The 26,668-nt window shown below is 43.4% G+C and overlaps 2 protein-coding genes and 1 pseudogene across 3 annotated transcripts in view; all 3 read left to right on the forward strand.

Annotated features, from left to right (window-relative positions):
• Window positions 1-26,668, forward strand: part of LOC309539777 (uncharacterized protein) — a 57,091-nt gene that overhangs the window by 3,424 nt on the left and 26,999 nt on the right. Inside the window, exons 2-3 of the mRNA XM_082236117.1 lie at window positions 807-948; window positions 8,022-10,510. Of these exons, the coding sequence (XP_082092243.1) occupies window positions 807-948; window positions 8,022-10,510 (2,631 nt within the window). The remainder of the gene's footprint in view (window positions 1-806; window positions 949-8,021; window positions 10,511-26,668) is intronic.
• Window positions 778-3,554, forward strand: LOC309538612 (protocadherin beta-16 pseudogene; annotated as a pseudogene). Its single transcript has one exon. The product of its transcript is annotated as a protocadherin beta-16 pseudogene (transcript).
• On the forward strand, window positions 19,932-23,125 carry LOC309538608 (protocadherin beta-16-like). Its single transcript, XM_082234320.1, has one exon. The coding sequence runs from the start codon at window positions 20,654-20,656 to the stop codon at window positions 23,108-23,110; it is 2,457 nt and encodes an 818-aa protein (XP_082090446.1). The 5' UTR covers window positions 19,932-20,653; the 3' UTR covers window positions 23,111-23,125.

Genomic DNA, 26,668 nt, shown 5'->3' on the forward strand with positions numbered 1-26,668 from the left:
CCCAATTTATTATAAATCATATATACTTTTATCTTTTTACATGTCCACCACATGTGAAAAAATATTCCCTCCGTTTTTCTACACTTCCAACATGTATTTGATTCTGATTTATAAATCTTAGCCAACCTACTCGGAGTTTGAAACTCTTCCGATTTCTATTCTATTCAGTTTTACCTGTTTCCTTGTATTCTGTTATTGTTGTTTATTTCCTTGCAGAGAGGGTTGTAAATTGTTGTATCAATATTGTGGTTTGATGTGCCATAGAACATCTTCATAACATTTTTAAACCCTCTGTATGGGAGGAGGAAGTATCACACAAAAGGTGAGATGCAGGTTGCTTCCATATGACCTGTTTATTGAATATCCATTCTTACTACTTTTTTAAAAAAAGAAATAAACTTATAAAGGGGGGGAGGGGAGGAATGAGGAAAAAGGAACAGCTGTGTATATAAATTGATATGGTATTATTATGCTAATACTTATGTAGATATTAATAGCCTGCTACATTCTCTGTGTGCAGGACATATGGCATCAAGCAAAAGTTATCATACACTTTCCAAGGCATTTTCCTGTCACTTTCGTTATTGCAAAATGTTTGATGGGGGGGTGGGGTGGGAGGGCACCATATGCACCCTGAATTTCCTTGTATGAGATTGAAACCCATGCACAACAGTGTAGAACAACCACGGAAGAAAGCACTGTTTTATGATATCTGCACTCATTCAAATGGAAAAGAGGCATCTTCCTAGGAATAAATAGGTCTTCTCTTAATAGAGAAACAGTGAATCTGAACCTTTCCTGTTCAGTATAATGTGCACTGCATTCAGCATTATTTACTGGATCTTAGTGGCTTTTCTTTGCTCAGCCACACGGTGGTAGTACAGGCAAAGACATGGACTGGAATTCAGAATTTTGTGAAGGAACTCACAAGAAGCCATGAGCAAAAAGGTGGCTGGAACAAAGGACGGGTGACTTTCATACGCAATAAAGAGATAACATAAAGCACAGCAAAGGCATCGACACTGCAGCATGAAATTCCTTTCTACAGCAGCAGAGATTATCATTGGATGATTGTCAGAAACTTCATATTTTGGCCAGGCATTGAAGAGGCAGATTCTTGAGCCATGGGAGACAGCTACAGAAAGGAACAAGGTCTGTATTTTTTGCTTTTCCTTTGTCTTCCTGGAGCACTGAGTATTTCACTTCACTATTCTGTGCCTGAAGAAAAGAAAAGGGGGTCTTTGGTGGCTAATGTGCTGGAGGATTTGAAACTGGGACCAGGGGAGCTCTCTGCTCGCAGAGCCCAGCTGGTTTCTAAGAACACTAAGCAATATTTTCATCTTGATACCAAGACTGGGAATTTGTTGATAAATGATAAAATAGACCGAGAAACATTATGTGGCCAGACTGATCCTTGCTTATTACAGTCTGAAATTGTTTTGCAAAATCCCTTAAAGATCTTCAGTATTGAAGTCAAGATAGAAGATGTGAATGATAATGTCCCCAAATTCTCTAAAAAGGCATTTGATCTGGAAATTCCTGAAAACGTCTCTCCAAATACACATTTCCCCTTGGAATTTGCCCGAGATGAGGACCTGGGGATAAATAACATCCAAAACTACACTCTAAGTCCCAATGAACATTTCATGCTTAGCATGGAGAACAACAAAACTGGAAGAAAATATGTGGATCTTGTCCTGGAGAAACCACTGGACAGGGAGAAGGACTCACACTTTGGACTGACTCTCACAGCTGTGGATGGAGGGGAGCCACGGAGAACAGGCACAGTTCAAATAAATATTGATGTTCTTGACATCAATGATAATTCCCCAGAATTTACTCATTCAGAATATAAAGTAAGGTTAAAGGAAAACAGCCCACGGGGTACTCTGGTCTTCAAAGTGGAAGCTACAGATTTGGATTTTGGCTCAAATTCTCAGATAACGTATTCATTCAACCATGTACCTGAAGAAATATATGATCTGTTCCACCTAAATGAAATCACTGGGGAAATCACCCTTTCTGGTCAGCTTGATTATGAAGAAGAAACTAGCTATGACATGAACATCAGGGCAACAGATGCTGGCGGTCTTTCAGGTCACTGCAAGGTCCTGGTAGAGATTGAAGACATGAATGACAATGTCCCTGAAGTGTCCGTCATATCCATCACTAGTCCTTTGGCAGAGGATTCTCCCCTGGAGAAACTTGTTGCTCTCTTCACTGTCACAGACCGAGACTCTGGAGACAATGGCAGAACCATGTGCTCTGTGGAGGCAAACCTTCCTTTTATGTTAAAACCCACTATGAATAACTATTACCAGCTTGTGGTCCAAAGTCCCTTGGACAGAGAGAAGGTCCCGGAATATAATATCACCATCACAGCTGTTGACCAGGGCTCCCCCAGGCTCACTTCAACAAGAGTGATTAATGTTCAGATCTCAGATGTCAATGACAACCCTCCAGTATTTGAAACGTCTTCATGTGAAATGCAGATACGGGAAAACAATATTCCAGGACTGCTCATTGGCTCAGTCCATGCTGCTGATCTGGACACCGAGAAGAATGCCAAGGTCACCTACTCCATTTTGCCTGGGAAGGTCACTGATGGCCTTGTGGCCTCTTACATCTCGGTCAACTCTGAAAGCGGAAATCTGTATGCCCTCCGATCTCTGGATTACGAGCAGATCAAAGATTTCAAAGTGACGGTGAGGGCTACAGATGGAGGGTCTCCTCCCCTCAGCTCAGAAGTTACTGTCCGAGTCGTAATCCTAGACGAAAACGACAACGCTCCCTTCTTCCTCTACCCTCTTCAGAACAGCACATCCCCCTGCAATGAGCTGGTTCCCAAGTCGGTGGAGGCCGGCTACCTGGTCACCAAGGTGGTGGCTGTGGATGGAGATTCTGGCCAGAACTCGTGGCTTTCCTATGAGCTGCTGAAGGCCACAGACCCTGGTCTTTTCAGCATAGGAGCCCAGAATGGGGAAGTGAGAACCAGGAGAGCCCTGAGCGAGCGAGACACCAGCAAGCAGAGACTCCTGATTGTGGTCAGGGACAACGGGCTCCCTCCCCAGAGCAGCACTGCCATGCTCCATGTCCTTCCCGTGGGTGGCTTTTCGGATCCTTATATGAAGGCTGTGGAGGTCAGTAAAGAGGAGCACGAAGAAGATGGGACCTTGACCTTGTACTTGGTGATCTGCCTGGCTGCAGTCTCCTTTGTGTTCCTTGTTTGCATTGTTTCCTTTGCTGCCATCAAGATCTGCAGGAGGGATCCCAGGGAAAGTTTTATCACTGCCCCTCCTCACTTCCCACCTGCCAGACCCGACATCCCAGAGAACGGTGGCGATTCTCAGAGCGGGTCTCTTTCCAGGAGTTACCACTACGATGTGTGCTTAACCGGTGGGTCCTTGAGCAGCGAGTTCAGGTTCCTCAGGCCCCTCATTCCTGTTTTTTCTGTGGGGGACCCAAACCTCAATGTGAACCAGACCCCTCCGCCTGCTTCCCAAGATATGCCTGACCAGGTGGGGAAAGAAGAATCAAAAGAAAAGGTGAAATAATTTCCAAGTACACCAGTTAGTCACTTTGCATATGTTCTCGTATTGCTTTTGAAATTTATTGACAATATATTTTACATTTTAGAGCATGTTTCAGTTTAAAAATGATCTGTTTTTTTCAAGTCGATTTGAAACTTTTTTCCTCATTTCCCTCTGTCTTCATTGCTGGTCCATCGTCTGCATCTGATGTTTCCTCTCTCCTCCTCTCTTCTTCCAACCTTCCATTTCTCAGGCAGGGCACCTCTTCTCAGCCCGTTGTTCAGTTCAGATTCTTTCCTTCAGCCCTCCTGCAATTTAGGTCCTCTGCTTTTGGACTTTCTGCATATTAAAACTCGCTCAGAACATCATAGCCACTGCAGATACACCAATGTGTCCCAGAATATACATACCTCCAAGGTGTGGACGACATACCTGTAGCTGCAGCTGCTGAAGTACCTGCACACAGGAGCCCTGATTAGAGCAGAATTCCCAGTTACATACATGGCATTATTTAGAGGGTCTTCTTGCTGGTGGCACCCCACCTGTGGAATTGCCTTCCATGGGAGGATCACTGAGTACCCTTTTCAGGGTTAAAGGCCTTTATCCAGGCCTTTAAACCATCGGCATTTTGAGCAAACAAATCTGGGCTCTCATAGTTTTCTGTTTTATATTTTGAACTGTTAATATGTTAAGGGCAAGTAGGCTGACTTGTAATCTGCCATTAGTATAAACAATGTGGGAGAGGGTAACATAAGCAGTATAGAAATCTGTATTTTAATGAGTCAAACCCTTGGTCCAGGTATCTTTTCAGACCTACCTGAGGATGCCAGGGTTTGAACCAGGCATGCTTTGTATGCAGAGCAGTTTTTTACCACTGAACAACATGCCCTTTGATGTAAGAATCAGGTTCTGGAGTTTATAGTTGCAAAATGGTGCAACAGACTGAATTGAAGCCTGGCATTGTAAAGAAGTACCTTTGAGGATGGTGCATACCAAACCTAGGCTAGAATGAGCTGGTTGTGTAATGAGGGACTTTGGTGGCAAATTGGCAGGTGCTCTGCATTTTCTTAAATCTACATCACTGGGGGGCTTTTTCTGGAAAGGTTTCTTTTTTGGATTGTATCTTTTAGCCCAATGGTTTGCTGACATAGGTAAATGGGAAAGTCTAGTATGTGCTTTAATGGTAGTGAAACATATTCATAGTTCTTATTTAATATGGGTTTCTTGGCCAATGTTAGCCAAGAGGATGTCCTCACCCTGAAAAAGATGGTCAAACAGAGAGACTTTTGTGCAGTTTGCAAGTGAGTTCCAGTTGAAGACACTGACAGAGTGTGGCTGAGTGAGGAACAATAAAGCGATGGGGGAAGGAGATGAAAAAGTCCTATATGTTCATAGCTGTGGCAACTTAGTCAAGGCTGATTTGGCTGAATCACATCCCACCATTATAATGAGAAATGAGGAGTGGAGACATTAAGTTCTATGGCTTATACTTTGAAACTTGGCAACATATGTTTTGTATAGTGCCTTCCTGCAAGTGCAGGACATGATTAGACATGGTTAAAATTGTGCTGTAAGATCTACTGAACAGAACACTCAGCCGTGAGTTCCCACCAGACTGGTGTAAGATCAAGCACATCAGAAGTCTTTACCATTGCTTGGAAGAGACTCTTGTGTTCCCTCCATTCTCCACACCCTCAGCACAAATTAAAGAAGCAACTTGGTCCTATCCCCTGAGCCAACAAACATGTGCTAGAGCAGTGTTTTTCAACCACTGTTCCGCGGCACACTAGTGTGCCGCGAGATGTTGCCTGGTGTGCCGTGGGAAAAATTGAAAAATTCGAAAGATTAAAAAAAATGTCAAATTTTCGCCCACTAGGCGGGTGCTGGACTGTGTCCACCCTATTTTCCATCCGTCCTGGGTGGGGATCAGATCGGATGGGATCGGATGAGAGCGGACAGGCGGTCCGCTCTCATCCGATTCCCCATAGAGAGCAGCGGGGCTCTGACATCTCTCTCTCCGCACACAGTGGTGGTGTGCCTCGTGATTTTTTTCATGAAACAAGTGTGCCTTTGCCCAAAAAAGGTTGAAAAACACTGTGCTAGAGAACCCAGAAGTGGGCAAGAGGGTTGGCGTCTAGGCAGCATCCTTGGACCACAGCATAAGATGATGACCTGGGCTGCAATCCTAACCCCACTTACCTAGGAAGAAGCACCATTCAACTGAAGAGTACTTTCCTCTGATTAGACTTGGTTAGGATTTTGTTGTAAAACACCCCAGAAATACCTGGTGTCTAAAAGAGATAGAAAAAGATTCTGCTAGTCACAGCAACCACCTGAGACTTAAGTAGTATTGTCTCCCATTGTATTCAGAAACCTGCAGAAATGCCATTGGGGGTTATCAGCTGTCATACATCATAAATCAATTCCACGGGTGCATGTTGAGATGTTCAGGATGGAACTGAAGTTTGGTCTGTTCCTATATGACATTTCATTGGAACAAATATCATTTCCTATAAACAACTTCCACACCACATGATGGATCACGAAGTATTTAGAAACTTGTCTCTCTTGTGTTCTACAAGATCTGTATTATCTTACGTTATGAGATTTATACATAAAGTATAACTATCAATATAAACATCTGTATTAAGTATATTTATTATGGCAAGTGTCCTACTGTATTTCTGCCCATGGCTGATCGGAGTGCCATGTGTTGACTGAACTCTGTGTGTGCAGATATGCCAGGTGTCACAAGGTGGGAGACCCAACAAACTGGGCATAAGATCTGACACAGAGGTTCCTCTCTGGGCCCCAGCTATAGAGAACGTTCAGCTGGGAAAGAGGGGACTAGAGAAAGAATGGGGAAGGGAAGCAAGAGAGAGAAAGAATAGCGTATTTTTGTGGGGGGCACTGAACTGTTTTACTAATCTGTACAACATTTTATACTAGGCTGCTACTTGTATATATCACATTAGGAAGATAGAACCCAGTTCAATGCGTAGTAAGTAACAGTGACTCTTCCTCACATGCCCATGTTTATAGATGAATGTGAACTTTATATTGAACTGCACATATTCATCTTCTGTGAGGAAGTGAATGGCCAGAATGGCCAGGGAAACCTTAATAATACAGAATGCTAGCATGTCTGGAAGGGCATGTGTGTGTGGCCAGTACTGGATTTAGGTATAATCTAAACAAGCTATAGCTTAGGGCCCCACTCTCTTGGGGCCCCCAAAAAAATTAAAGTAAAAAAACCTGGATGTACATTTCCAAAATATAAGATAAAAAAACAAATAAAATAAAACCTACATGTAGCAACAGTGTTTTGTGTTGTGTACGCTCCTCCGATACCTATTAGGTCCAGGAATTACCATATAGCATATATTCAACACAAAAAACAGCTACAGTTTATTGTTGACAAAAGACAGCTGGACATATAAAGGGCCCGTTACCTTCAGTAGCTTAGGGCCTAAACAAACCTAAATCCAGTCCTGTGTGTGGCGTATGCTTTAGAGAAAGAGGTGCAGTTGCCTGTAGGACATGACATGAAATGCCCTTTGAAGAATCGAAGAGGAATAGAACATTTACAGATGAATGCAATCTTCATATCGAAATGTGTATATTCATGAATCAGTCATCATGGCTGGGAACTCTCCTTCATTCCAAGCCTCTCTTTCCCCGCAGATAGACTGTTTTTATTTATTTATCTTTACATTAATAATGTAAAAGTTGTACAAAGTGGTCTACATAATTCTCCTGTTCCCCATATTACCCTCCCAGCAGTCCTGTGGGTAGTGTAGGTTAGGCTGTGATGGAGGGTTTGGGGAACAGACATTGGGAGGTTTCAGCAGCCTAAGAAATATAAAATATGACATAATAATTTTGGGAGCAGGAACAATGTTCCAAGGATTGCATTCAACTAAGTGGAATTGAAAGAGATCAATGCATGTTAAAAAAACAATAATCATGCCCATAGATTTCAGTGAGTGTATACTGTGAATGCCTTAGATGGAAACAAATCATACAATCCATATTGTGTCTCTAGCAATTCATGAAACTAAAACACTGTATGGTGATAATACTATAATTTCTCACCAAATCATCATCATCAAAAGAAAAGCTTTATTTCATATCTCAGGTTCTAAAAAAACTCTTAAAAAGAAAGCAAGCTGGGAATATGGGGTTTATGTTCCATTGGGGTGGCTGTTCTCTTGCATCTCCACACGGATGCTCATGTTTACCAGCTCTTATTCTGGAAAATCTTTTGGTTTTTGTAACGCCATAACATAGTTCAAACACAAGGTGGTGGTATTGCACAAGATAAAAGAAGGAAATTGGGGAGCAGCAGTTGCTCTCCTCAAGAGCTGTAGCCATTAGACAAAGGAATCAGCACAGGAAAAAGAGCAGATCCCTATTGCAAGCCAGTCATCAGAAATTCCAGTAGGAATAAGCAGGACACAGTGTCACATTCAGAAGAAAAATACAGTTAAGAAGAGACACGCCTTGGAATAGAGAAGAGGACAATGCCTTGCATTTCAGGAGGAGAGGCTGGGAGAATGGAAATGCACCTCAAGATCAGGCAAGTTTGGTCTTTTTCCCTGTGTCTCTGTGCATGCATAGCAATGTGTGAGTCTTTCCGCTATTCAGTGCCAGAGGAGGAGAAAAGTGGGTCTCTGGTAGCGAATGTGCTGAAGGATTTGAGAGTGGATGCAAAGGAGCTGTCTGCTTGGAGAGCCCGGCTGGTTTCTAAGAGCTCCAAGCAGTATTTCCAGCTGGATCCTCATTCTGGGGATGTGACAGTAAAGGATAAAATAGATCGGGAGTCCCTGTGTGGACAGAATGAACCTTGTGTTCTACTGTCTGAAATTGTGCTGGAAAAGCCATTGCAGCTACACAGAATTGAAGTTCAGATAGAGGACGTGAATGATAATTCCCCCAAATTCTCTAAAAATCAATTTCTTCTTGAAATACCTGAGCAAACTCCTGCGGATATCAGATTTCCTTTGGAAAGTGCAGAAGATACAGATAAGGGAGAAAATACCGTTCGGAACTACACCCTTAGTCCTAATGAACATTTTAGGCTTCATGTGAAAAGTCACAGTGATGGTAGCAAATACGCAGAACTGGTGTTAGAAAAACCGCTAGACCGTGAGGTGAATCCACAGATTTCCCTTATTTTGTCAGCAGTTGATGGAGGAATCCCAAAAAGAACTGGAACAGTGCAAATTATTATTGATGTTCTGGATGCTAATGATAATTTGCCTCATTTTCCACAATCTGAGTACAATGTGAAACTAATGGAAAATAGCCCATTGGATACTCTGGTCACCAAAGTTGAAGCCACTGACAGGGATCTTGGTACCAATGCTCACATCACTTATTCATTCAGCCAAGTGCCAGAATATGTCGTCAGATCATTCAAGTTAAACAAATATTCCGGGGAGCTTACTACTGCAGGAACAATTGATTATGAAGAAAATACAAATTATAAGATCAACATAAGAGCTACAGATGGAGGAGGCCTTTCTGATTACTGTAAAGTCATTGTAGAGATTGAGGATGAGAACGACAATGCTCCAGAGATTACCATCACTTCCATCACCAGTCCCTTACCTGAGGACTCTCCCCCAGACACAGTGGTGGCCCTTTTCAGTGTCACAGATGTGGACTCTGGGGACAGTGGCAGAACTGCCTGCACCACTGAAGTCAACCTGCCATTTGTGCTCAAACCCACCGAGAACAACTATTACCAGCTGGTGACCCAACAACCACTGGACAGAGAACAAGCCTCTGAGTATAACATCACCATCACAGCCACGGACAGGGGCTCTCCCAGACTCACTTCCACAAGAATACTTCATGTGCAAATCTCAGATGTCAATGACAACCCTCCAGTGTTTGAAAAGCCATTCTATGAAATGCAGTTAAGAGAAAACAATATTCCTGGTCTTCTGATCAATTCGGTCCATGCTGTTGATCTGGACACAGCGCAGAATGCCAAAGTGACCTACTCGCTTTTGCCTGGGAAGGTCAATGATGGCCCCACATCCTCTTACATCTCCATCAACTCTGAAACGGGGAACCTGTATGCCATCCGGTCTCTGGATTATGAGGAAGTAAAAGATTTCCAGGTGACGGTGAGGGCTGTGGATTCAGGTTCCCCTCCACTGAGCTCAGAAGTTCCCATCCGCGTTCAGGTCGTGGATGAAAATGACAATGCCCCCTTCATCCTCTACCCTCTCCAGAATGGCACTTCCCCCTCGAATGACCTGGTTCCCCGAGGGGCAGAGACTGGCTACCTGGTCACCAAGGTGGTGGCTGTGGACAGGGATTCTGGCCAGAACTCTTGGCTTTCCTACCAGCTGCTGAAGGCCACAGAGCCGGGTCTGTTCACGGTGGGGGCCCAGAATGGAGAAGTGACCACCCTGAGGCCGGTCAGCAACCGAGACAGCTTCAAGCAGAATCTGATTGTGGTGGTCCGAGACAACGGCCATCCTCCCCAGTCCACCTCTGCCACGCTCAGAATCCTCCTAGTGGACGGCTTCTCTGACCCTTATCTGAAAAGTGTGGCTCTCCCAAAGGAGGAAACAGCGGAGGAGGAAGACCCCAGCCTGACGATGTATTTGATCATCTGCTTGGCTGCCATCTCAAGCATCTTTCTCATTTCTGTAGTGGCCTTTGTTGTAATCAAGTTGCAGAAACGTGAAAAGTTCATAGGAACCTACAACTCCGCAGCCAATTTCCCAGTGGGACCTGATTCCCAGGAGAACTCTGCGGATTCTGGTCCTGGATCTCTATCCCAGGCTTACAACTATGAGGTGTGCTTAGCTGGTGGGTCTCTGAACAGCGAGTTCAGGTTTCTCAGGCCCCTGTTTCCTGTTTTCTCTGTGGAGCCTCCTAGCACTCAGGTGAATCCAAGGAGTTCCAATGATTCTGAAGGAGTCCCAAGTCATGCAGGTGAAAGTCAACATATCCTCCAGGTGAGAGTACCATTTGAATGGTTTAAAGACAAATTTCACTCTCTCTAGTTTGATAATAATGTTTATTAAATCTTCAATTTTACATTTTCAAATAAGCCTTTAAAATATCCCATGACTTCCCTTCTCCTTCCATGATTCATTTTTCATATCCCTGTTTTTCTATAAGCATTCAAAAAAATTTCCACGTTTACCTCCATCAAAAATTATTTTATCTATTGAATTTATCTTAGTGATGTCAGTGTTTTAAGCTGTATACAGTCATTTTTCATATATTCCGTAAATGTTTTCCACTCTTCTTTAAATGTATGTTCGTCTTGCTCTCTTATTCTATGTGCTAAATCTGAACGTTCTGCATTTTCTGTCAACTTAAGTTGCCAATCCTCTTTAGTTGGGACCTTGCTCACTTTCCATTTTGGGGCTAAGAAAGCGCAGACCCCAATTGTTGCATACATAAATAACCTTTTCTGGCACATAGGAATTTTAGTTTGGGGTTTTCCCAACAAAAAGGACTCTGGTGTGTGTGTGTTTTTTGGAAAGTAGTTTTAAACATTGTTTTCAATTTATTATATATCATTTCCCCATATACTTTTGCCTTTTTACATGTCCACCACATGTGAAAAAAAAGTTCCCTCCGTTTCTTTACACTTCCAACACGTATCTAATTCTGTTTTATAAATCTTAGCCAACCTACTCTTGAGTTAAATACCAACTATTAATGATTTTCAAATTATTATCTTTCCATTAATAACCTCTTCTCTCTCTAGTTTGGTCCCCCTATATATGTGAGGCACAAGTCTGAATTCAGCTCAGTGCAGGAACTCTGAATGCACACTTGAAATTCTTCCCATATTTTTCCTGTTCAGTTTCCCTGTGTCGTTGTATTCTGATGTTGTTGTTTCTGCCCTTGCATAGAGGGATATACACTTTCATATTAATATTTTTGTGATTTGATGTGTTATAGAATAACTTCATAACCTCTTTAAACTCTCTGTATGGGAGGGGGGTGTCACACAAAAGCTGAGATGCAGGTTGCTTCCATAATCAGGTCCTCCCATAAAGAAGGCACTTGTTGCGGTGAGACCTGGCAACCAAACCCTGCATTGTGGGTGGGTATGATTGGTTAGCCACAACACCCAATTGGTAGGTTCCTTGATGCTGGGTTTAATCATGCCAATGGGATGCAGGCTAAATGGATCAAAGGACCTATATATACGTATGCACATGACCCAGAGCTTTCTCTTTCGGTGTGTTCATTGGAACACCCGCCCACCTCTCCCTACTCTTAGGGATTGTGCGCTTGACTTTGCTATGCCGTTGTGTGTCGTCTGTCGTTGGGACAGGGGCACGGCAGGAATTTCCCCACTTGGCTGATTGGCTGTTGCCATTTGGGTTTCGCCTGCCACTAGTCGAACCAAAGCCTATGCAACCACTCACTTGCTGTAATCAATAAAGTTGTGGCCTAAATTCTGCCAAAAACCAAACCAAAATTTGAGTGTTGTCTGAATTTATGTAAGGGGGAGGTTTGAAGGTCTGAACACGCAGTGACCTGTTTATTAATCATTCATTATTACTACTTAAAAGAAAGAAAGTTATAAAGGGGGGAGGGGGCAGAAGTGAGGAAAAAAGAACACAGCTGTATATAAATTGGTATAGTGTTGTTATCCTAATACTTATGTAGATATTAATAGCCTGCTACATTCTCTGTGTGAAGGCCATATGGCATCAAGCAAAATTTATCATACACTTTCCAAGGTATTTTCCTGTCACTTTCGTTATTGCAAACTGTTTGATTGAGGTTGGAGGGAGGGAGATTGTTCCACAAGAGCACCATAAGTGCTGTGCATCCTGAATTTCCCAGTACTAGATTGACCCCCCCATTCACAACAGTGTAGAAGAACTATAGAAGGTAATGCATTGTTTTGTGATATCTGCACTCATTCAAATGGAAAAGAGGCATCTTCCTAGTAATAAAACAGTCTTTTATGAACAGAGAAACTGAAGCTTTCCTGTTCTGTATAATGTGCACTGCATTCAGTTTTATTTACAGGATCTTAGTGGCTTTTCTTTGCTCAGCCACACGGTGGTAGTACAGGCAAAGACATGAACTGGAATTCAGAATTTTGTGAAGGAACTCACAGGAAGCCATGAGCAAAAAGGTGGCTGGAACAAAGGACGGGTGACTTTCATATGTGATAAAGAGATAACATACAGCACAGCAAAGGCATCAACACGGCAGCATCAAATTCATTTCTACAGCAGCAGAGATTATCATTGGAACTGTGTCAGAAACTTCATCTTTTGGCCAGAGATTCTTGAGCCATGGGAGACGGCTACAGAAAGGAACAAGGTCTGTATTTTTTGCTTTTCCTTTGTCTTCCTGGAGCACTGAGTATATCACTTCATTATTCTGTGCCTGAAGAAAAGAAAAGGGGGTCTTTGGTGGCTAATGTGCTGGAGGATTTGAAACTGGGAACAGGGGAGCTCTCTGCTCGCAGAGCCCAGCTGGTTTCTAAGAACAGTAAGCAATATTTTCGTCTTGATACCAAGACTGGGAATTTGTTGATAAATGATAAAATAGACCGAGAAACATTATGTGGCCAGACTGATCCTTGCTTGTTACACACTGAAATTGTGTTGCAAAATCCCTTAAAGATCTTCAGTATTGAAGTCAAGATAGAAGATGTGAATGATAATGTCCCCAAATTCTCTAAAAAGGCATTTGATCTGGAAATTCCTGAAAATGTCTCTCCAAATACACATTTCCCCTTGGAATCTGCCCGAGATGAGGACCTGGGGATAAATAACATCCAAAACTACACTCTCAGTCCCAATGAACATTTCCGGCTTGATGTTAAAAGTGAAGAGGATGGAAACAAGTATGTGGATCTTGTTCTGGAGAAGCCACTGGACAGGGAGAAGGACTCACACTATGGATTGACTCTTACAGCTGTGGATGGAGGGAAGCCACAGAGAACAGGGACAGTTCAAATAAATATTGATGTTCTTGACATCAATGACAATTCCCCACAGTTTACTCATTCTGAATATAAAGTAAGGTTAAAGGAAAACAGTCCACAGGGCACTTTGGTCTTCAGATTGGAAGCTACGGATTTGGATTTTGGTTCAAATGCACAGATCATCTACTTATTCTACAGAGTGCCTGAAGAAATATATGATCTGTTCCACCTAAATGAAAACACTGGGGAAATGACTCTTTCTGGTCAGCTTGATTATGAAAAAGAAACCAGTTACAGCATGAGCATCAGAGCAACAGATGGAGGGGGCCTTTCAGGGCACTGCAAGGTCCTGGTAGAGATTGAGGATGTGAATGACAATGTCCCTGAAGTGTCCATCATATCCATCACTAGTCCTTTGGCAGAGGATTCTCCCCTGGAGACACTTGTGGCTCTCTTCACTGTCACAGACCGAGACTCTGGAGACAATGGCAGAACCATGTGCTCTGTGGAGGCAAACCTTCCTTTTATGTTAAAATCCACTATGAATAACTATTACCAGCTTGTGGTCCAAAGTCCCTTGGACAGAGAGAAGGTCTCAGAGTATAATGTCACCATCACAGCCGTTGACCAGGGCTCCCCCAGGCTCAGTTCAACAAGAGTGATTAACATTGAGATCTCAGACGTCAATGACAACCCTCCAGTATTTGAAAAGTCTTCATGTGAAATGCAGATACGGGAAAACAATATTCCAGGACTGCTCATTGGCTCAGTCCATGCTGCTGATCTGGACACCGAGAAGAATGCCAAGGTCACCTACTCCCTTTTGCCTGGGAAGGTCACTGATGGCCTTGTGGCCTCTTACATCTCAGTCAACTCTGAAAGTGGAAATCTGTATGCCCTCCGATCTCTGGATTATGAGCAGATCAAAGATTTCAAAGTGATGGTGAGGGCTACAGATGGAGGGTCTCCTCCCCTCAGCTCAGAAGTTACTGTCCGAGTCGTAATCCTAGACGAAAATGACAACGCTCCCTTCTTCCTCTACCCTCTTCAGAACAGCACATCCCCCTGCAATGAGCTGGTGCCCAAGTCGGTGGAGGCCGGCTACCTGGTCACCAAGGTGGTGGCTGTGGATGGAGATTCTGGCCAGAACTCGTGGCTTTCCTATGAGCTGCTGAAGGCCACAGACCCTGGTCTTTTCAGCATAGGAGCCCAGAATGGGGAAGTGAGAACCAGGAGAGCCCTGAGCGAGCGAGACACCAGCAAGCAGAGACTCCTGATAGTGGTCAGGGACAACGGGCTCCCTCCCCAGAGCAGCACTGCCATGCTCCAGGTCCTTCCCGTGGGTGGCTTTTCGGATCCTTATATGAAGGCTGTGGAGGTCAGTAAAGAGGAGCACGAAGAAGATGGGACCTTGACCTTGTACTTGGTGATCTGCCTGGCTGCAGTCTCCTTTGTGTTCCTCGTTTGCATTGTTTCCTTTGCTGCCATCAAGATCTGCAGGAGGGATCCCAGGGAAAGTTTTATCACTGCCCCTCCTCACTTGCCACCTGCCAGACCCGACATCCCAGAGAACGGTGGCGATTCTCAGAGCGGGTCTCTTTCCAGGAGTTACCACTACGATGTTTGCTTAACCGGTGGGTCCTTGAGCAGCGAGTTCAGATTCCTCAGGCCCCTCATTCCTGTTTATTCTGTGGGAGACCCAAACCTCAGTGTGAACCAGGCCCCTCCGTCTGCTTCCCAAAATATTCCTAATCTGGTGGAAGAAAAAGAATCAGAGAAAAAGGTGAGGGATTATGCCAGTGAGTTAATTTGTGATTAATAATGCCTTTTGCTTGGTTATTAATAACATCAGATGTTCTTCTTCCATTGTTCTTTGTTGATAAAATATACAGTGACTAGAGAGACCGGGCTTCAGTTTTTAATTTTATTTCAAATCCATGTCAGAATTGTTTCCTTCTTACTCTACATCCTATTCTTCTTCTGTTCCTTTGTTCCCTTATTGTTGAGTCTTCTCTGTATTAAACTTAGATTGAAATGCTATGTACTAATCACAGTTGCTGCATATACAGCTGTGTGTACTAGAATATACCCCTAATGTGTCTAAGACAGTTTACATGCACACAGGGGCCCTTTATGAGACAGAATTCCTGGTTATATAAATTGTTTATAGGGACTCTTGGTAGTTGCACCCCATTTGCGGAGTGGCCTCCCAAGGGAGACTTGCCCAGAACCATCTTTCTGGCCTTTTTGGTGCTGGATTCAGAGCTTTTTTTATTGACCCAGACTTTTAAAACAGTTTTCATTTCAAACAAACAAAATCTGGACTCTCATTGTGTTCTGTTTTGCCATTTGAACTGCTAATATGTTAAGGGTTAGTTGGCTGAATCACATGGTGTCATTATAATAATTAATTGGGGCAGTGGAATGACAATAAGAATTAGCAGAGTGAACTGCCTTGTACTGATGCAGACCAGTGGTGCTCTATCGCAGTATTGTCTACACTGACTGGCAGTTGCTCCCCAGGATTTCGGACAGGGATCTCTGCCGACCTACCTAAGGACACAAGGGATTGAACCTGGGACTAACTGCAAAGCTGATGGTCTACCCCTGAGCCATGTGAGGAGTAGGTCCTACAGTGTTTAGTTGGAAAATGGCCTTACAGAAACTTGGAAGTGTAGGAAATATATGTCTGAGGAAAGTCTATGCTAAATTTGGGATAGAAAGGATAAGAAATGGCTCATATTTAAGAAATTAGCTCTTTGACAAGGAACTTGAATGACGTGTTGACAGGTGCTATGCATTTTTCTTCCATAGACTTTGCTGGGACCCACACTCCCCAGAATATTTCTATATTTGTACTGTATCGTGCTTAATAGCAGGGTAACATATTTGTAGTTGTTATTAAAATGCATTGTTATGGCCAATGCTAGTCAACGGGATTTCATAAGGGTGTCTCCCACACATGCTCAGTTTGTGCCTGCTGTGAGAAAAAGTAAAGCAGAGGAGGACTGAGGAGAATGTTGGGTGGAGAGAGACTGAATGCTGGTTAAAGAGAGTAAATGGGAAAATTACAGTTAAGCATGTGCGTCTGTTAGGAGCAAAAATGAAGGGGGACCAAAGGAGATGAGAAAGATTTATAGGTAAGGGTCATAGCTATGGCACTTTGGTTAAGGATGATTTTGCTAAATCACCTTCCACCATTATGATGAGAAATGGGTGTGGGCAATAAGTTCCATGACTCATCATTTGGAAATGGTTCAATGAATTGGCTGGAAACTTGGCAGTGTGTTTTATTTTCCATCCAGCATTTATATAAGGGAAGGATCTCCAGAAATGGTGGAAGAAGCAACAGAGAAAATGGAAAAAGAGAAATGGGAGCCACAACCAGGAGTGTGGAAGATGAAGCCAAAGAATGAATTTGGCATAGGGAAGGGGAGTGAGGTTTTGTGGGGGGCATGAAACCGCTTTACTAATCCATGCAGCATTTTGTTATGGGCTCCTACTTGTATGAACATGGAACCCAATTCAATTAGTAAAAGTGACTCTCACGCTCGAAAGTATACATTGGGACTGGGAATTCTACTTTATTCCAAGCCTCTCTTTACCTCTTAAACAGAAATATTAATATTAATAATAATATGTATGCCCCACCATCCGTCTGTTTCCCAAGCCCCTCTGGGCGGTTTACAGAATATATTAAAACATAATAAAACATCAAACATTAAAAACTTCCCGAAACAGGGCTGCTTTCAGATGTCTTCTAAAAGCTGTGTGGTTCTTTATCTCCTTGACATCTGAAGGGAGGGCATTACACAGGCAGGGTGCCACTGCCAAGAAGGCCCTCTGCCTGGTTCCCTGTAACTTCAATTCTCGCAGTGAGGGAACCAGCAGAAGACCATCAGAGGAGGACCTGATTCCCAGGAGAACTCTGCAGATTCTGGTGCTGGATCTCTATCCCAGGCTTACAACTATGAGGTGTGCTTAGCTGGTGGGTCTCTGAACAGCGAGTTCAGGTTTCTCAGGCCCCTGTTTCCTGTTTTCTCTGTGGAGCCTCCTAACACTCAGCTGAATCCAAGGAGTTCCAATGATTCTGAAGGTGTCCCCAGTCATGCAGGTGAAAGTCAACATATCCTCCAGGTGAGAGTACCATTTGAATGGTTTAATTTCAAACATTTCTCCCTCTAGTTTGATAATAATGTTTATTAAATCTTCAATTTTACATTTTCAAATAAGCCTTTAAAATATCCCATGACTTCCCTTCTCCTTCCATGATTCATTTTTCATATCCAAATTTTACTATAAGCATTCAAATAAAAAAATTCCTTCCAGTAGCACCTTAAAGACCAACTAAGTTAGTTCTTGGTATGAGCTTTCGTGTGCATGCACACTTATTCAGATACACTGAAACAGAAGTTGCCAGATCCTTCTATATAGTGAGAAGGTGGGGAGGGGTATTACTCAGAAGGGTGGTGGGAATGGGAGATAGGCAGATAGCTGAGATGAGCCTGTTGGCGACTCTTAACGACTGCAATAGGTCTTACAGGAAAAGGCAAGGGGTGAGAAGGTGAAAAATGGCTTAGTCATGTATAATGAGATAAGAATCCAGTGTCTCTGTTCAGACCAGGTCTCTCCATGGTTTTAAGTTTGGTAATGACTTGCAATTCAGCAGCTTCTCTTTCCAGTCTATTTCTGAAATTCCTTTGTAGTAAAACAGCCATTTTTCACCTTCTCACCCCTTGCCTTTTCCTGTAAGACCTATTGCAGTCGTTAAGAGTCGCCAACAGGCTCATCTCAGCTATCTGCCTATCTCCCATTCCCACCACCCTTCTGAGTAATACCCCTCCCCACCTTCTCACTATATAGAAGGATCTGGCAACTTCTGTTTCAGTGTATCTGAAGAAGTGTGCATGCACACGAAAGCTCATACCAAGAACTAACTTAGTTGGTCTTTAAGGTGCTACTGGAAGGAATTTTTTTATTTTGACTATGGCAGACCAACATGGCTACCTATCTGTAACTGGAACCATTCAAATAAGTTTTCCACTTTTACCTCCATCAAAAATTATTTTCTCTATCAAATTTATCTTAGTGCTGCCAGTGTTTTCACCTGTATAAAGACATTTTTCATATATTCAATAAATGTTTTCCACTCTTTTTTAAATGTATGTTCTTCTTGCTCTCTTATTCTCTGTGTTAAATCTGCATGTTCTGCATATCCTGTCAACTTAAGTTGCTGATCCTCTTTAGTTGGGACCTAGCACATTTTCCGTTTTGGGGCTAAAAGAGCACAGACCACAATTGTTGCATACATAAATAACCTTTTCTCACACCCAGGAATTTTAGTTTGGGTTTTTCCCAACGAAAATGACACTGGTGTGTGTGTGTGTGTTAAAGTAGTTTTAAACCTTTTTTTCAATTTTCAATTTCCCCATATACTTTTACCTTTTTACATGTCCACCACATGTGAAAAAAGTTCCCTCCGTTTCTTTACACTTCCAACATTTATCTGTTTCTGTTTTATAAATCTTAGCCAACCTATTCTGAGTTAAGTACCAACTATTAATGATTTTCAAATAATTATATTTCAATTAATAACCGTTTCTCTCTCTAGTTTGGTCCCCCTATATCTGTGAGGCGCAAGCCTGAATTCAGATGAGTGCAGGAAATCTGAATGCGCACTTGAAATTCTTCCCACATTTTTCCTGTTCAGTTTCCCTGTGTCGTTGTATTCTGATGTTGTTGTTTCTGCCCTTGCATAGAGGGATATAAACTTTCATATTAATATTCTTGTGATTTGATGTGCTATAGAATAACTTCATAACCTCTTTAAACTCTCTTTATGGGAAGGGGGTGTCACACAAAAGCTGAGATGCAGGTTGCTTCCATAATCAGGTCCTCCCATAAAGAAGGCACTTGTTGCGGTGAGACCTGGCAACCAAACCCTGCATTGTGGGTGGGTATGATTGGTTAGCCACAACACCCAATTGGTAGGTTCCTTGATGCTGGGTTTAATCAGGCCAATGGGATGCAGGCTAAATGGATCAAGGGACCTATATATTCGTATGCACATGACCCAGAGCTTTATCTTTCGGTGCGTGCATTGGAACACCCGCCCATCTCTCCCTACTCTTAGGGATTGTGCGCTTGACTTTGCTATGCCGTTGTGTGTCGTCTGTCGTTGGGACAGGGGCACGGCAGGAATTTTCCCACTTGGCTGATTGGCTGTTGCCATTTGGGTTTCGCCTGCCACTAGTCGAACCAAAGCCTATGCAACCACTCACTTGCTGTAATCAATAAAGTTGTGCCCTAAATTCTGCCAAAAACCAAACCAAAATTTGAGTCTTGTCTGAATTTATGTAAGGGGGAGGTTTGAAGGTCTGAACACGCAGTGACCTGTTTATTGATCATTCATTCTTACTACTTAAAAGAAAGAAAGAAAGAAATTAATAAAAGGGGGAGGGGCGAGAAGTGAGGAGAAAAGAAAAGCTGTGTATATAAATTGATATGGTGTTATTATCCTAATACTTATGTAGATATTAATAGCCTACTACATTCCCTGTGTGAAAGCCATATGGCACTTGAATCAAGCAATAGTAACCCTACATTTTCCAAGGTGTTTTCCTGTCAATTTCTTTATTGCAAAATATTTGATTGAGGTGGGAATGAGGGAGATAGTTCCACAAGAGCACCATATGTGCTGTGCACCTTGAATATCCGTATATTAGATTGACTCCCATGCACAACAGTGTTCAGGAACTATGGAAAGTAATCCATTGTTTTGTGATATTTGCATTCATTCATATGGAAAAGAGGCATCTTCCTAGTAATAAAACAGTCTTCTATGGACAGAGAAACTGTGAATCTGAACTTTTCCTCTTCAGTATAATGTGCACTGCATTCAGTGTTATTTACTGAATCTTGGTGCCTTTTCTTTGCTCAGCCACATGGTGGTAGTACAGGCAAAGACATGAACTGGAATTCAGAATTTTGTGAAGGAACTCACAGGAAGCCATGAGCAAAAAGGTGGCTGGAACAAAGGACGGGTGACTTTCATTTGCCATAAAGAGATAACATACAGCACAGCAAAGCCATCAACACGGCAGCATCAAATTCATTTCTACAGCAGCAGAGATTATCATTGGATGACTGTCAGAAACTTCATCTTTTGGCCAGAGATTCTTGAGCCATGGGAGACGGCTACAGAAAGGAACAAGGTCTGTATTTTTTGCTTTTCCTTTGCCTTCCTGGAACACTGAGTATTTCACTTCACTATTCTGTGCCTGAAGAAAAGAAAAGGGGGTCTTTGGTGGCTAATGTGCTGGAGGATTTGAAACTGGGAACAGGGGAGCTCTCTGCTCGCAGAGCCCAGCTGGTTTCTAAGAACAGTAAGCAATATTTTCGTCTTGATACCGAGACTGGGAATTTGTTGATAAATGATAAAATAGACCGAGAAACATTATGTGGCCAGACTGATCCTTGCTTGTTACACACTGAAATTGTGTTGCAAAATCCCTTAAAGATCTACAGCATTGAAATCAAGATAGAAGATGTGAATGATAATGTCCCCAAATTCTCTAAGAAGGCATTTGATCTGGAAATTCCTGAAAATTTCTCACCAAATACACATTTCCCTTTGGAATCTGCCCAAGATGAGGACCTGGGGATAAATAACATCCAAAACTATACTCTCAGTCCCAGTGAACATTTCCGGCTCGATGTTAAAAGTGAAGAGGATGGAACCAAGTATGTGGATCTTGTCCTGGAGAAGCCACTGGACAGGGAGAAGGACCCACACTTTGGATTGACTCTCACAGCTGTGGATGGAGGGAAGCCACAGAGAACAGGGACAGTTCAAATAAATATTGATGTTCTTGACATCAATGATAATTCCCCACAGTTTACTCATTCTGAATATAAAGTAAGGTTAAAGGAAAACAGTCCTCAGGACACCCTGGTCTCCAAAGTGGAAGCTACAGATTTGGATTTCAGTTCAAATGCACAGATCACCTACTCATTCCACCGGGTACCTGAAAAAATATATGATTTGTTCCACCTAAATGAAAACACTGGGGAAATCACTCTTTCTGGTCAGCTTGATTATGAAAAAGAAACCAGTTACAGCATGAACATCAGAGCAACAGATGGAGGGGGTCTTTTGGGACATTGCAAGGTCCTAGTAGAGATTGAAGACGTGAATGATAATGTCCCTGAAGTGTCCATCATATCCATCACGAGTCCTTTGGCAGAGGATTCTCCCCTGGAGACACTTGTTGCTCTCTTCACTGTCACAGATCAAGACTCCGGAGACAATGGCAGAACCATGTGTTCTGTGGAGGTAAATCTTCCTTTTATGTTAAAATCCACTATGAATAACTATTACCAGCTTGTGGTCCAAAGTCCCCTGGACAGAGAGAAGGTCTCAGAGTATAATGTCACCATCACAGCCACTGACCGAGGCTCCCCCAGGCTCAGTTCAACAAGAGTGATTAATGTTCAGATCTCAGATGTCAATGACAACCCTCCAGTATTTGAAAAGTCTTCATGTGAAATGCAGATACGGGAAAACAATATTCCAGGACTGCTCATTGGCTCAGTCCATGCTGCTGATCTGGACACCGAGAAGAATGCCAAGGTCACCTACTCCCTTTTGCCTGGGAAGGTCACTGATGGCCTTGTGGCCTCTTACATCTCGGTCAACTCCGAAAGTGGAAATCTGTATGCCCTCCGATCTCTGGATTACGAGCAGATCAAAGATTTCAAAGTGACGGTGAGGGCTACAGATGGAGGGTCTCCTCCCCTCAGCTCAGAAGTTACTGTCCGAGTCGTAATCCTAGACGAAAACGACAACGCTCCCTTCTTCCTCTACCCTCTTCAGAACAGCACATCCCCCTGCAATGAGCTGGTGCCCAAGTCGGTGGAGGCCGGCTACCTGGTCACCAAGGTGGTGGCTGTGGATGGAGATTCTGGCCAGAACTCGTGGCTTTCCTATGAGCTGCTGAAGGCCACAGACCCTGGTCTTTTCAGCATAGGAGCCCAGAATGGGGAAGTGAGAACCAGGAGAGCCCTGAGCGAGCGAGACACCAGCAAGCAGAGACTCCTGATAGTGGTCAGGGACAACGGGCTCCCTCCCCAGAGCAGCACTGCCATGCTCCATGTCCTTCCCGTGGGTGGCTTTTCGGATCCTTATAGGAAGGCTGTGGAGGTCAGGAAAGAGGAGCACGAAGAAGATGGGACCTTGACCTTGTACTTGGTGATCTGCCTGGCTGCAGTCTCCTTTGTGTTCCTCGTTTGCATTGTTTCCTTTGCTGCCATCAAGATCTGCAGGAGGGATCCCAGGGAAAGTTTTATCGCTGCCCCTCCTCACTTCCCACCTGCCAGACCCGACATCCCAGAGAACGGTGGCGATTCTCAGAGCGGGTCTCTTTCCAGGAGTTACCACTACGATGTTTGCTTAACCGGTGGGTCCTTGAGCAGCGAGTTCAGATTCCTCAGGCCCCTCATTCCTGTTTTTTCTGTGGGGGACCCAAACCTCAATGTGAACCAGACCCCTCCGTCTGCTTCCCAAGATATTCCTAATCTGGTGGAAGAAAAAGAATCAGAGAAAAAGGTGAGGGATTATGCCAGTGAGTTAACTTGTGATTAATAATGCCTTTTGCTTGGTTATTAATAACATCAGATGTTCTTCTTCCATTGCTCTTTGCTGATAAAATATACAGTGACTAGAGAGATAAGGCTTCAGTTTTTAATTTTATTTCAAATCCATGTCACAATTGCTTCCGCTTACTCTACATCCTATTCTTCTTCTGTTCCTTTGTTCCCTTATTGTTGAGTCTTCTCTGTATTAAACTTAGCTCGAAATGCTATGTACTAATCACAGTTGCTGCATATACAGCTGTGTGTACTAGAATATACCCCTAATGTGTCTAAGACAGCTTACATGCACACAGGGGCCCTTTATGAGACGGACTTCCCGGTTATATAAATTGTTTATAGGGACTCTTGGTAGTTGCACCCCATTTGCGGAGTGGCCTCCCAAGGGAGACTTGCCCAGAACCATCTTTCTGGCCTCTTTGGTGCTGGATTGAGAGCTTTTTATTGACCCAGACTTTTAAAACAGTTTTCATTTCAAACAAACTAAATCTGGACTCTCATTGTGTTCTGTTTTGCCATTTGAACTGCTAATATGTTAAGGGTTAGGATGCCCCGTCCATCCGTCTGGATTTCCCAAGCCACTCTGGGCTGCTTACAGAATATTTTAAAACATAAAAAACATCAAACATTAAAAACCTCCCAAAACAGGGCTGCTTTCAGAAGTTGTGTAGTTCTTTATCTCCTTGACATCTGAAGGGAGGGCATTACACAGGCAGGGTGCCACTGCCAAGAAGGCCCTCTGCCTGGTTCCCTGTAACTTCAGTTCTCGCAGTGAGGGAACCAGCAGAAGACCCTCAGGAGGACCTCTTTGTCTGGGCTGAGCAATGGGGGAGGAGACGCTCCTTCACGTATACTGGGCCAAGGTTATTTAAGGCCTTAAAGGTCAGCACCAACACTTTGATTTGTGCTCAGAAACACACTGGGAGCCAGTGAAGATCCTTTAGGACAAGAGTTGTATTATTCCGGCGGCCACCCCCAGTCACCAGTCTAGCTGCCACATCCTGGATTAGTTGTAGTTTCCAAGATATGATGTATAAATGGGGTGGAGACTACACATTGGGAAGGTTGCAGCAGCCTGAAAAAATGTAAACATAATAATTCTGAGAGCAGGATTGAAGTTCCAATGCTTGTATTCAACTACTTCATACTCAGAGTAGACCCGTGGGAATCATTGATTTAAATGAGTGTACTCCAAGTATGACTTAGCTGCATATAAATCCTACAACCCACATATGGTTCCCATTTTAAGGTTTTTCTGATCAGCAGCGAGCAGGCATGCCAACTCTATAGGGCCGAGGTGTCTTCTGTCCCTCAAAATCTGTTGACAGGGGGCTAGACCCCCTCAATGTTTAGGCGGCAGAGGAAGTTGAGTGTGGAGCCGAGCATGGCGTAAATTCCTCCTGAGTGTGAGAGAGGTGGAGCTGCCGGCTATTGAAGCCACATTACATTTAGCTCCGTGTTTCAACTCCTCCTGATGATGCAACGTTGTGCACGAGCTGCACATATGACGTCACACACGAACAATGTGCACCCGTTGCATGATATTACATGCGCTTCATGTGTCATGTGCATGATGTCACACACACGCATGATGCAAGAAGTTTTGGGTGCAAGAAGGCAGGTTGCAGAAGAGCAATGGCCAAGGACACAGGAACAAGAAGGGATAAAAACTGAAAGAGGAGCAGGGGCAGTTTTAATCAACAGAACGGTTTGAGTAAAGCATGGATTGAGGGACGCTGAAAAATCGTGGTTTTATGCAACAGCAGACATTTGAATAAAGCAGGAATGGGGGAAAACTGAGAGGGGGAGAGTAGTGATTTTAAACAATGGCAGAGGTTTGAGTAGCCTGAGCAGGCATGACCCTGAAGGTGGGCGAAGTGGTGGTTTAAACCAGGGTTTGACTACAGTGAGAAGGGAGTTGGGAAGGCTCTGTTGTGTTAGCTTTTTGCTGTTAGATTCTGTCTTGTCCCCTCTGTTGGTGGTTTCATTATTGGAGAGAAGGTGAAAAAGATGCACAATAGCTGGAAGAAGATGTAGCAAGTTAGCAAGGGAGTGGTTTGTGTGAAGGGGGTGTTGCACAAAAGTAGGGGGGAGGCATGGATATGGGGAGAAGGTAAAAAGTGGAGTACAAAGCTGGCTACAAATTGGGACTGCAGAAGAGGAGTGACCCCAGAAATGGAGTTGGAAGGTGAAAGGCAAGCTTAATAGTTGCATTAAGAAGGGGAAGCTCTTGGGGGTTAATGTTGGGGGAATGTAAGGGCCTTGGCAAGCAGAATGAGCAAGGAGCACAACCCCTGGTATATAACACAGGCGAAGGGGATATGCATTCTGAAATATTGTAATCTTTGCCAGTTGGTTGTGCACAGGATTTTTTCAGGTGGGCAGGGGTAAGGAAAACACTTAAAGGAGGAAATAGGTAACATCTCACAAAAACGGGGTCTGTACATATTGCTTCCTATCTCAGGTTCTATAAGTTCTAAAAAGAAAGCAAACTGGGAATATGGGGTTTATGTTCCATTGGGGTAGCTGTTCTCTTGCATCTCCACCCGGATGCTCATGTTTACCAGCTCTTATTCTGGAAAATCTTTTGGTTTTCATAACGCCATAACATAGTTCAAACACAAGGTGGTGGTATTGCACAAGATAAAAGAAGGAAATTGGGGAGCAGCAGTTGCTCTCCTCAAGAGCTGTAGCCATTAGACAAAGGAATCAGCACAGGAAAAACAGCAGACCCCTATTGCAAGCCAGTCTTCAGAAATTCCAGTAGGAATAAGCAGGACACAGTGTCACATTCAGAAGAAAAATACAGCTAAGAAGATAGACGCCTTGGAATAGACAAGAGGACAAAGCCTTGCATTTCAGGAGGAGAGGCTGGGAGAATGGAATTGCATCTCAAGATCAGGCAAGTTTGGTCTTTTTCCCTGTGTCTCTGTGCATGCATAGCTATGTGTGAGTCTTTCCACTATTCAGTGGCAGAGGAGGAGAAAAGTGGGTCTCTGGTAGCGAATGTGCTGAAGGATTTGAGAGTGGATGCAAAGGAGCTGTCTGCTCGGAGAGCCCGGCTGGTTTCTAAGAGCTCCAAGCAGTATTTCCAGCTGGATCCTCATTCTGGGGATGTGACAGTAAAGGATAAAATAGATCGGGAGTCCCTGTGTGGTCAGAATGAACCATGTATTCTACTGTCTGAAATTGTGCTGGAAAAGCCATTGCAGCTACACAGAATTGAAGTTCAGATAGAGGACGTGAATGATAATTCCCCCAAATTCTCTAAAAATCAATTCCTTCTTGAAATACCTGAGCAGACTCCTGTGGATATCAGATTTCCTTTGGAGAAAGCTCAAGATTCAGACAAAGGAAAAAATGCTGTTCAGAACTACACCCTTAGTCCTAATGAACATTTTAGGCTGGATGTGAAAAGTCACAGTGATGGTAGCAAATATTCAGAACTGGTGTTAGAGAAACCGCTAGACCGTGAGGTGAATCCACACATTTATCTTACTCTGTCAGCTATCGATGGGGGGATCCCAAAAAGAACTGGAACAACACAGCT

The sequence above is a fragment of the Podarcis vaucheri genome, assembly GCF_965113315.1.
Source record: "Podarcis vaucheri genome assembly, chromosome: 8".
NCBI lineage: Eukaryota > Metazoa > Chordata > Lepidosauria > Squamata > Lacertidae > Podarcis > Podarcis vaucheri.